The 10,148-nt window shown below is 41.0% G+C and overlaps 1 protein-coding gene across 4 annotated transcripts in view; it reads left to right on the forward strand.

The window, feature by feature from the left end:
• Invs (inversin) overlaps positions 1–10,148 on the forward strand; it is a 150,593-nt gene that overhangs the window by 95,564 nt on the left and 44,881 nt on the right. For all 4 annotated transcript variants that reach the window (XM_031377361.1, XM_031377360.1, XM_031377362.1 and 1 more), the window contains 3 exons: positions 982–1,155; positions 3,877–4,044; positions 8,192–8,372. In XM_031377361.1, the coding sequence (XP_031233221.1) occupies positions 982–1,155; positions 3,877–4,044; positions 8,192–8,372 (523 nt within the window). The remainder of the gene's footprint in view (positions 1–981; positions 1,156–3,876; positions 4,045–8,191; positions 8,373–10,148) is intronic.

Below are 10,148 nucleotides of genomic sequence, written 5' to 3' on the forward strand. Positions count from 1 at the left end.
AAAAAAGAGCACTTGTTTTTTTTCCTTCTAAGGAAAGATATCAGGAAATTTAGAGCAGGGTGCCCTCTTGAGGAAATTTATAACAGGATGCTCTCTCAAGGAAGCTTAGAGCAGGGCGCCCTCTTGAGGAAACATTCATGTCTTTCTTCTCAGAGCTGACAGTAAAATTGAAGCCAAACAAGACTTGTGCACTGTTAAAATAGCTAAAATCAATGAAACTTTTAAAAGCAAGAAGAACCAAATACCAGTTGTTTGAGAATTAAGACTCTTCACTGATCTGATCTCACATAACAACTGTAAATCAGAATATTTAAGTGCAAACAAAATACAGGAGCTCTTTGATTTCTTCATGCTCAGTCCATCATATAATCTATTTACATTTACTAAGCACTTAGACTGTATTAGGAATTATATTGGGTTCAATAGCCAGTGAAACATATCCATGCTCCCTGAAACTTACAGTCTATGAGGGGAATGGCAGTGAAAAGAGTCATAGAGAGACCTACGGTATTTGACAACCAATAAATACCCTACATATTGATGATAGAGGACAGTAACTTAAAAAATACACACAAACTTAACCCCAAATATGGCTGTTGGTTATTTAATCTTATGATAAATTAAAAGAGAAAAGCTAAGTACAAAATGGTGTATATTGAAGCATTTTCTATAATATATATTTATGATTGAAAGCTTTTATGTCTGCATATCCAGTAATAATAAACTCATATTCTAAACACCTAGCAGTAATAGTCTGACTAAATAAAACACGTTACTTAACCCAGTAAATGTTGGCCAGCCACTGTGTAAGTTATATGTGTGTTCAGAAGTGATCAAGAGAAACAGGAAAACATAAACAATCACTGTCTTAGTGTAGGTATGTTCATTTTTTCCTTTTATCCTGAAAACATTTAAAATGTGTTTACTCACTGGCCACAAAGTAAATTCTCCTCATCCTCTCTTTTTCCTTTCTTCATCTAGGGAAATTATCGCTTTATGAAACTCTTACTTACTCGCAGAGCAAACTGGATGCAAAAGGATCTAGAAGAGATGACGCCTTTGCACCTGAGCACCCGGCACAGGAGCCCCAAGTGTCTAGCTCTTCTGCTGAAGTTTATGGCCCCTGGGGAGGTGGATACACAGGACAAAAACAAGGTAATGGACAGTAAGGGTCAAAGACAAATGAAAAAAGAAAGGGGATGGTTGGTTTTGTGAAGCCTCCGCAAAGAAGGTGTGCATTGCCACCATCCCTGTGGAAGGGCAATTCCACATATCCCGACATCCCAGACAGTATTTCCTAAAAGTCTGCCATTACCCTGCTAGCCACCATGTGGTCAGTAGTATCATCTCCTTTAGTGGGTGGGAAATCTGACCATCAAGAGGATTAAAGCTTGCCCAAGATCCAAGTGGCAAAACAAGAGTCCAAACCCTGGCCTGTTTAACTGTAAAAGTTAACATTTATCATTTGTCAGAGACTTCTGACAGTCCCTGTGGGCACCTGGACTCATGATGATTATCTGCCTAGTGCAATGCATTATGCACGTGGGCACCTGAACTCAAGGTGGTCCTCTGCCTGTGCAGTGTACTCTGCATGTGGACACCTGACTTCATAGTGGCAGTCTGTCCATGCAATGCACTAAGCATCACCTGGACTCACAGTGCCATCTGCCTTTGCAGTGCACTAAGCATATGGGCAGCTGGACCCACAGTGGCTGTCTGCCTGTGCAGTACACTAAGTAGGCAATGGCTTTAATGGCTGGGCTGTCAGCAGTAGCCTCCTTGGACTTTAATCCAAAACCTACTGCTTACTCTACTCAGTCTGTGTTCTTGGGGAAATTACTTAATTCACTTATGTCATAATTTTAGAATACATGAAAAGGATAACTGGAGGTAAAATGGGGTAATGTAAGATCCTTAACACAGTGTCTCATGCAGGATGCACTCCCATAAATGTTAGCCATGGATCAACTATTAATTGCATTTCAGTTCTGACATCTGCCCTCTTACTTCTTGCTAGAAATATTTTTAACTTTCCTTGGTCTTAAATTTTAACAGATTGCTTACACAGCTCATAGCTTTGTGATCTTTCTTTATAAAATAAAATAAAATTGTGATTACTTGTTAGAAACAAGCAGTAATCCTTTTCTTTTCACTGTGGATAGGCCATAGTCTTGTTAAAATCCATATAATTATACTTACTGCTCTTAGTTTTTCAAAGATTTCCTAAATGTGTTTGTGTGTGTGCACGTGCATGCATGTGCTGTGTTTGTGTGCTTGTGCACCCTCACACACATACAGGACCTGCATGAGTTTATGTGCACCATGTGAATGCAGGTACCTGTGGTGGCCAGAGAGTGTCAGATGCTCTAGCACTGGATTACAGTGCTATCTGACCCATCTGATGTGGGTGCCAGGAACTGGGCTGCTCTTCTGCAAGGTGCAGCTTCTCCTCACTGCTGAGCCATCTCTCCAGCCCTCCTCTGTTGTTGGTTGGTTGGTTGGTTGGTTGGTTGGTTGGTTGGTTGGTTGGTTTGGTTTTACTTCAGACTGTTCTTGTGTTTTTCAAAATTTTCTTTACTTTGCAGTCAGAAGATCAACTTCTGCTTTGCAACCATGCATTAATATTTTCCTATTCAGAGCATCTGAGTGCTGGCATTTCTCTAAATGATCGGTTTTACTTTATGTATATTGTACCACAGCAAAAATAAGTAGAAAAATAAAAAAGGTATAAAAAATATAAGTACAAACCACTACGCTCATATTATATTTGAGTAAATATAACCTGAATAACCATAACCTAGGGAAAGGAAAGAAATAAAGACTGTTTATTAAGAAGGTGGTTGTAATCAATTAATGATTGCTATTAAGTAGTGATTTTTTTCTGTGATCTTCAGTCATTAATAAAAATGACTGCACTTGGTTAGGTATAATGAGATGGCTCAGCAGCTATGCAGAGGGCCAGCTCCTACTCCAGGCACTCACACTAGGCAGCTCACAGCAGCCAGTAACTCAAGCTCCAGGAGATCGATCCAGCACTCTCTGACCTCCTGCAGTTCACCAAGCATACAGAGTAAACAAATAAAATGCATCTTTTAGAAAATAATGCATTAATAATAAATACCTTCATAATATAATAAATACCTGTAAGTACACTTTGAATGAATACCACGATGTTAGTCTTTCAATTTTGGGACAGATGAGCTTAATTCCTGTCAGTAAATTTTCCAATTGTAGACTGGGTTGCTGAATGACAGTGAGTGTCTAATGTGTAACTAGCATTTCCTGTTTTTGTCCATGGTGACTCTCTCTGTAAGAGGCATGTTTATGACAGTGGCAAAAGTAGTTTTCAAGCAACTTTACTGTGTTCAAAATTACCACTCTAAACTTTTATTTCAAATAAAAAAGCAGGTATAGTTTTAAAAGTTTAAAATCAGTAGCTAGATTTAGCTATTAGTATGTAAACTTATTCTTAAATTTAAATGTGATATGCTAAAGGATTCTAAATCTATGGATTGCCTGTAACATACATCCCTTCTGGTTAACATCAGAATTTAAATCTTTCTGTCAAATTCTAAGATTCTAATTCAAACCTTCGTGCTCCTCAGTGGTGTGACATGGGGAGCATTGGCCACCTGACTGGTGATTATTTGTAAGTCATCTTTTCTCTCCCTGTTATTGGCAGCACTTGATAAACAAGACCCATGGTTAGGAGGTCAGCCTCTGGAGTGACATAAAATCTCAGTGCAGCCACACACTGCTAAATTCTATCACATGCAAATTAAGGAGTTCTTAGACTCTCAAACCATGCCTGTCATATAGTAGATGTTCCAGAAGAGCAGGATGCTGAGGCTTCTCAAGCTCCCCTCTCCCTTGCAGCAAACAGCTCTGCACTGGAGTGCATACTACAACAACCCCGAGCACGCGAAGCTGCTCATCAAGCATGACTCCAACATCGGGATTCCCGACGTGGAAGGCAAGATCCCACTCCACTGGGCAGCCAACCATAAAGACCCAAGTGCTGTGCACACAGTGAGATGTATCCTGGTGAGTAGAATACTGTGTTGTCCAAAACCTTTCCTAGGAAAATATAATAGGTGCAGAAACCATAGACATGACAGATAGGCAGTTTATGAACCAAGAATATCAACATGTGGACTCATCCCCTAAGAGAGCTTCACAGTAACTGTTACTCCACGCCGAGGTTTTCTCTGACCCGTTCCTCCTCCACCGACCACTTCCAGAATTCATAGCTCTTATTCCCTGCTTTGTTTTGTACTTGCTTTGTCCTTTTTTTATTTTTGTGTATAAGTATGTGTGCATTTGAGTGTGTATGTGTGTGTGTGCATGTGAATGTGTGTGTGTGTGCACGCACACACACGCACATGTGTCATTTGGACTGTGTGGAGGTGTTTATGTGTGTGATGCATGCACATTATGTCTGCACCAAGGCCAAAGCAAGATATTGGGGATCTTCCTATCCCACTCTCTGCCCATTACTGAGTCTCTCACTGAACCTAAAGCTCACTGCTTCAACTATGCTGTCTGCTAGCAAACTCTTGGGATCTAAGTATCTCTGTTCCCCAGTGCTAGGGCTAAGGTACTCACAACCAAGTGTGGCTGTTTACAAAGGTGCTGCAGATGGATCCTTTACTGAGACACTTCCCTAGTCCCCTGCTGGCTTTTAATATACAAATTAGACTTTTAAAAAGTATTCTTCCCCTGTGTATACAGTTATTGTTGTACATATCCATTAATGTCCTTCTCTGTATTTTTCTTTCTTTGTGTGTGTGTGTGTGTGTGTGTGTGTGTGTGTGTGTGTGTGTGTGTGTGTCTTACACATGCATATATTGATACCTGTGTTGATATGTGTGGGAGGGTACATGCTCATGTGTATATATGGAGGAGGCCAGTGGTTGATGTCAGATGTCTTCCCCAGTCATTTCCCACTGTATTGACTGAGGCAGGAGGGTCTCTTGTAGAAGCCCAAGGACACTGTTTTGACTAATCTGGCTAGTAGTTTGTTCCTTGTCTCTGCTTGTCATACTCTGGGATTATAGGTAGGCAGCCACGCCTACCCAGCTTTTATATGGATTCTGGGGATCTAAACTCAGGTGCTAAGTGTTCTCATGTTTGAGTGCTGTCTTAGTCAGTGTTCTATTCCTGTGAAGAGACACCATAACAACTTTTATAAAGGAAAGCATTTCACTGGGGCTGGCTTACAGTTTCAGAGTTTCAGTCCATTATCAGCATGGCAGAGAGCATGGGAGCGCACAGGTAGACATAGTGCTGGAAAATAGCTGAGAATCCCACATCTAGGTCTGCAGGCAGCAGAGACACTGAGCCTAGCTTGAGCGTTTTGAAACAAAGCCCATCCTCAGTGACCTACTTCCTCCAACAAGGCCTCATTTCCTAATGGTGCCAAGCATTCAAATCTGTGAGCCTATGGAGGCCATTCTTATTCAAACTACTGCATTCCACTCCCTGGCCCACTTAGGCTTGTAGCCATATCGTAGTGCAGAAGTGCATTCAGTTCAACTTCAAACAGTCTCAATGCTGTCTAAAAGTTCAAAGTCTCTTCTGAGACTCATGACAGTCTCTTAACTGTTAACTCCTGTAAAATCAAAATCAAAAAGCAGTTCCAACATACAATGGCACAGAGTACATTACCATCCCAGAAGAGAGGAATGGAAAAACGGTGAGGAAATACTGGACCAGAGCAAAACAGAAACCAGCAAAGCAACCTCCAAACTTAGCATCTCTGTCTGATGTCAAAGCGCTCTTGAGATCTGCAGCTCCCTCCAGCTTTGTTGGCTACAGCACGCTCTCTTGGGCAGCTTCCACATGTGACAGCACTGTATGTGACAGCACTGTATGCACTGAGTTTTTTCCCAGCCTCATTTTCCTCCCTTGAATCTCAGGTTTTCTCTGTAGCTTCTCTTAGTTCCTGATCTATAGTTCTTTGAATTTTCATTATTGTAGAAGTATTGATTGTAAACTTGGGGTTTTGTTTGTTTGTTTTATGACAGGGTCTCATGTAGCCAAGGTTGGCACCCAACACGTTATGTGGTTTAGGATTACCCGGAGCTTCTCCTCCCAAGTGCTAGCATTACAGCCCTGGGCCACCTGCTTTACGTGATGCTGCTCATCACTCGCAAGACATTGTACACACTAGGCAAGCACCCTACCAAATGAGTCTCAACTCCAGTCTAAACTGCATTTTGATTGTTAGACATGCCTTTTTAATTTTTTCTTTTATTAAATTCAAATATAATTACATCATCCCCTCTTCCTTTTACTCCCTTCAAAACTTTCCATGTCCCACGCCACATGACCTCCTGTTCTTCAAAGTTCATAACCTCCATTTCTTTAATTGTTGCTATCTTGTTCAGAAAGACTGGTTTTCTTTGTGCCCATCCTACACAGTCTTGCTTCTGTTGTTTACTTCATATGGGTTTGCAGCTTTCTACCTTTTTTGTTTTTCTTGCAAGTCAAGTCTGTTGCTATCTTAATGGTCAATCCTTTGTAAGGTGATTTGCCTTTTCATTTAGACTGTCTTTAATTTTCTATGTTTAACATTCTATAGTTCCTTTACAATATGTCTAGGTGTGATCTTTAGGAATAAAAAAAAAATCATGTTTGTTGGGCAAGGTAGCACATGCCTGCAACCCCAGCATCTATATAGTAGAGTCAGTAAGATCAGGAATCCACCATGAGTCTGAACGCTTATTTGATGTGTTCAAATCATCCTGGTCATTGTGATAGTTTTTGTTTCTTCTCACTTTCCATTATCTCTTTTATTTTCTTATAGATTTCACAAATAGTTGCCTTATGTAAACATACCTTACTTTGAGAGCATAGGCATGTCCAACATTCGATACCATTGTCATCTAGACATTAATGGTCAATAACCTTGCAATTGAGTCACATAAAAGTAAATAAATAATCTCATAATGTTTTAACTAAGCATACTTTTCTTTAATTTTGGGACAGGGCTGGTTGCATTTGTAGCTGTCCTAGGATATAGGTAGCCCATGGCCCCAGGTTGGACACACCCTTTGTTGATAAAATGGGCTGACTAGATGGGAAGCTGTAAATCCAGGATGACCTTCAGAGAATCAAACTGAAGTATCAGGACTTGGCTCTAGATGTGACCTAACATAAGAAGAAATACTGCTTGAGGAAACTCCTTAGCTGAAGTTGTTCCAGGAGCTGAGACTTGAGAGTTCTGGGCTGGTAGTGTCCCTGAGAGCTGGGAAATATGGTCTTTGATGTCAAAGGGAGACTTAAGAAGCACATCACAATGTCTGCCGCAAAAATCCAGCAAACTTACAGAGAAATAAAACTGAATGCCATCAGGACAGAGTAAAATTTCCAGCTTCATTCATAAAAGCACCTTAAATTAAGCATCAGGGAAATGTCTTTCAGCCTCATACTAGGAATAACATGCAGGAAGCTCGATAATACCAAGTGATTAATCTGTACCAGCATGTGGAAAATAAACACTTTGCACATTGTCATGGGTGTGCTCATTGGTCCAGGCATTTGGAGAGCAGCTTGACAGTATGTGGTAAAAGTTGCAAAAATCCTTCAACTAGCAAAGCCTCTTTCCATGTGTATAAGAGGAAAATCTCACACATTGAGCTGCAAGAAATATGAGGCAAACAGTCTTTGCAACATTGTCTGTGATGGTGAGAAAATGGAAATAACATAACTGTTCCTCAGGAGAAAAAGGGACAACAAAATTCTAGTGTAACAAATGAACTGGAATCAACAGGGCTACCTACAAGAGTGGTATATGAAGAAAAAGTCACCAAAGAGATTACAAGTGTGCTTCCATGATGTAAATATCAAAATCACATACAAAATGTGTGTTGTTTATGGAGGACTACATATGTTAGCAAAACAAAACACAGCTTTAGCCTAATTTATAACAGACACGAAAGCACATTAGGCAAAGTGCCACACCTTTTTAATGCAAGCATAGTAGTTATTCTATTCTTTTCTGTATTTTTTATATTATTGATAAATAGGAAAGTTAATTGTTAAAGATTTAGCCCATATATTTAAGCTATCATTTTACTTGTACCTATAGAGTGTGTGGAGGTTTCATTTTAAGAAATAGTTAATGTAAATGGCACACATTATTTATTGAGGATTCTACATGTCTGAAGTCTCTGGTTCTTAAAAATAGGATGCTGCCCCAACAGAGTCTTTATTGAACTGGCAAGACTATGAGGGCCGCACACCTCTTCACTTCGCAGTCGCTGATGGAAACCTGACGGTGGTGGATGTCTTGACCTCCTATGAAAGCTGCAACATAACATCTTATGATAACTTATTCCGAACCCCACTGCACTGGGCAGCCTTACTAGGTACGTTCTGCCGTAAGTCAGAGAACCACTGGTAGGAAAGACTTCCCAACTACAGCAGTCCTGTACCTTCACTTCTCCCATGGGCTCCTTCCTCCTGCTTAAACATTTTCATATCTAATTGATATGCTCAATTATCTCATAGTCCTGCTGCTTCTATGGTGCCTTACTTACACTGTGGTAATGTAAACTAATTCTCTGTTAAATACTGGTACTTTTTGTTGTTGGTGGTTTGGTTTGGTTTTTGGTGGTTGCTTTTTTGTTTTGTTTTGTTTTGTTTTTTCAAGACAGGGTTTCTCTGTATAGCCCTGGCTGACGTGGAACTCACTTTGTAGACCAGGTTGGCCTCGAACTCAGAAATCCACCTGCCTCTGCCTCCCAAGTGCTAGGATTAAAGGCGTGCGCCACCACTGCCCGGCCAAATACTGGTTCTTATTTCAACATCATGTTATAAGTTTTTACTTTTATTATAAAGGAATGAAAATTCATTGGCGAGATATGAATATAATACAACCTATCTTCACATTCATGGCTGTTACAGACAAAGGAGGCCATTCATTTGATGCTTGTATTCAGTCCTTGCTATCTGCCTCGTAACTCTTCAGGGATCACTTTTTTTTTTTTTTTTTTAATAAGAGGGCAGATATATGTCTGGTATGTATGCTTGTGTCAGATTATTTGAAAGAGTACAACCTGGGAGCTTTTCTGTTTTATGCAGTAGTTTAACTGCTTATAGTCATTATTAAAAAGTAATTTTTTGGGCTGGCGAGATGGCTCAGCGGGTAAGAGCACTGACTGCTCTTCCAAAGGTCCTGAATTCGGATCCCAGCAACCACATGGTGGCTCACAACCATAATAACCACCCGTAATGAGATCGGATATCTTCTGGTGCGTCTGAAGACAGCTGCAGTAAATTACCCCGGAGCAAGCAGGACTGGAGCCAGTGGGGCCCAAATGAGCTGGCCGGAGCGAGTGGGGCCGGCAGAGGTCCTGAGGTCAACAGCAGCCACACACACGATAGCTCACGGCCATCTGTACAGCTACAGTGTACTCATACACATAAAATAAATAAAAATAAATCTTTAAAAAAAAAAAGTAATTTTTTTTTACTCTTGGGGCATTATTAGTATTTTCACAGGGATTTTTTTCTTTATGTTTTCTTGCCCCTTTGTTTTCGCCTTCTGCCAGAGAGTATGAGCAGCCATCACTTGGCTGTAGCCTGCCTGGTGTGGCATGTGGCAGTGTAGGCTCTGTTGTGGTGACTTTTCAATTTATTGAAATCTGTTTACCCATGAGTCAGAGTCAAGAGCAAGACCTCACCTGTTTCCTCTTGCTCATAAAATGAGTTGTGCCCTATCCTTATTACTGCTTTGGTTTTGTCAACAGTCTAAGGATCCACTCAGTAAGTAGTCTGAGGGTCCGCTCAGTTAACAGTCTGAGGGTCCGCCCAGTTAACAGTCCAAGGGTCCACTCAGTTAACAGTCCGAGGCTCCACTCAGTTAACAAGTCTAAGGGTCCGCTCAGTTAACAGTCTGAGGGTCCACTCAGTTAACAGTCTGAGGGTCCGCTCAGTTAACAGTCCGAGGCTCCACTCAGTTAACAGTCTGAGGGTCCACTCAGTTAACAGTCCGAGGCTCCACTCAGTTAACAGTCCGAGGCTCCGCTCAGTTAACAGTCCGAGGCTCCGCTCAGTTAACAGTCTGAGGGTCCGCTCAGTTAACAGTCCGAGGGTCTGCTCAGTTAACAGTCTGAGGGTCCACTCAGTTAACAGTCCGAGGC

The sequence above is a fragment of the Mastomys coucha genome, unplaced genomic scaffold, assembly GCF_008632895.1.
Source record: "Mastomys coucha isolate ucsf_1 unplaced genomic scaffold, UCSF_Mcou_1 pScaffold18, whole genome shotgun sequence".
Classification (NCBI taxonomy): domain Eukaryota; kingdom Metazoa; phylum Chordata; class Mammalia; order Rodentia; family Muridae; genus Mastomys; species Mastomys coucha.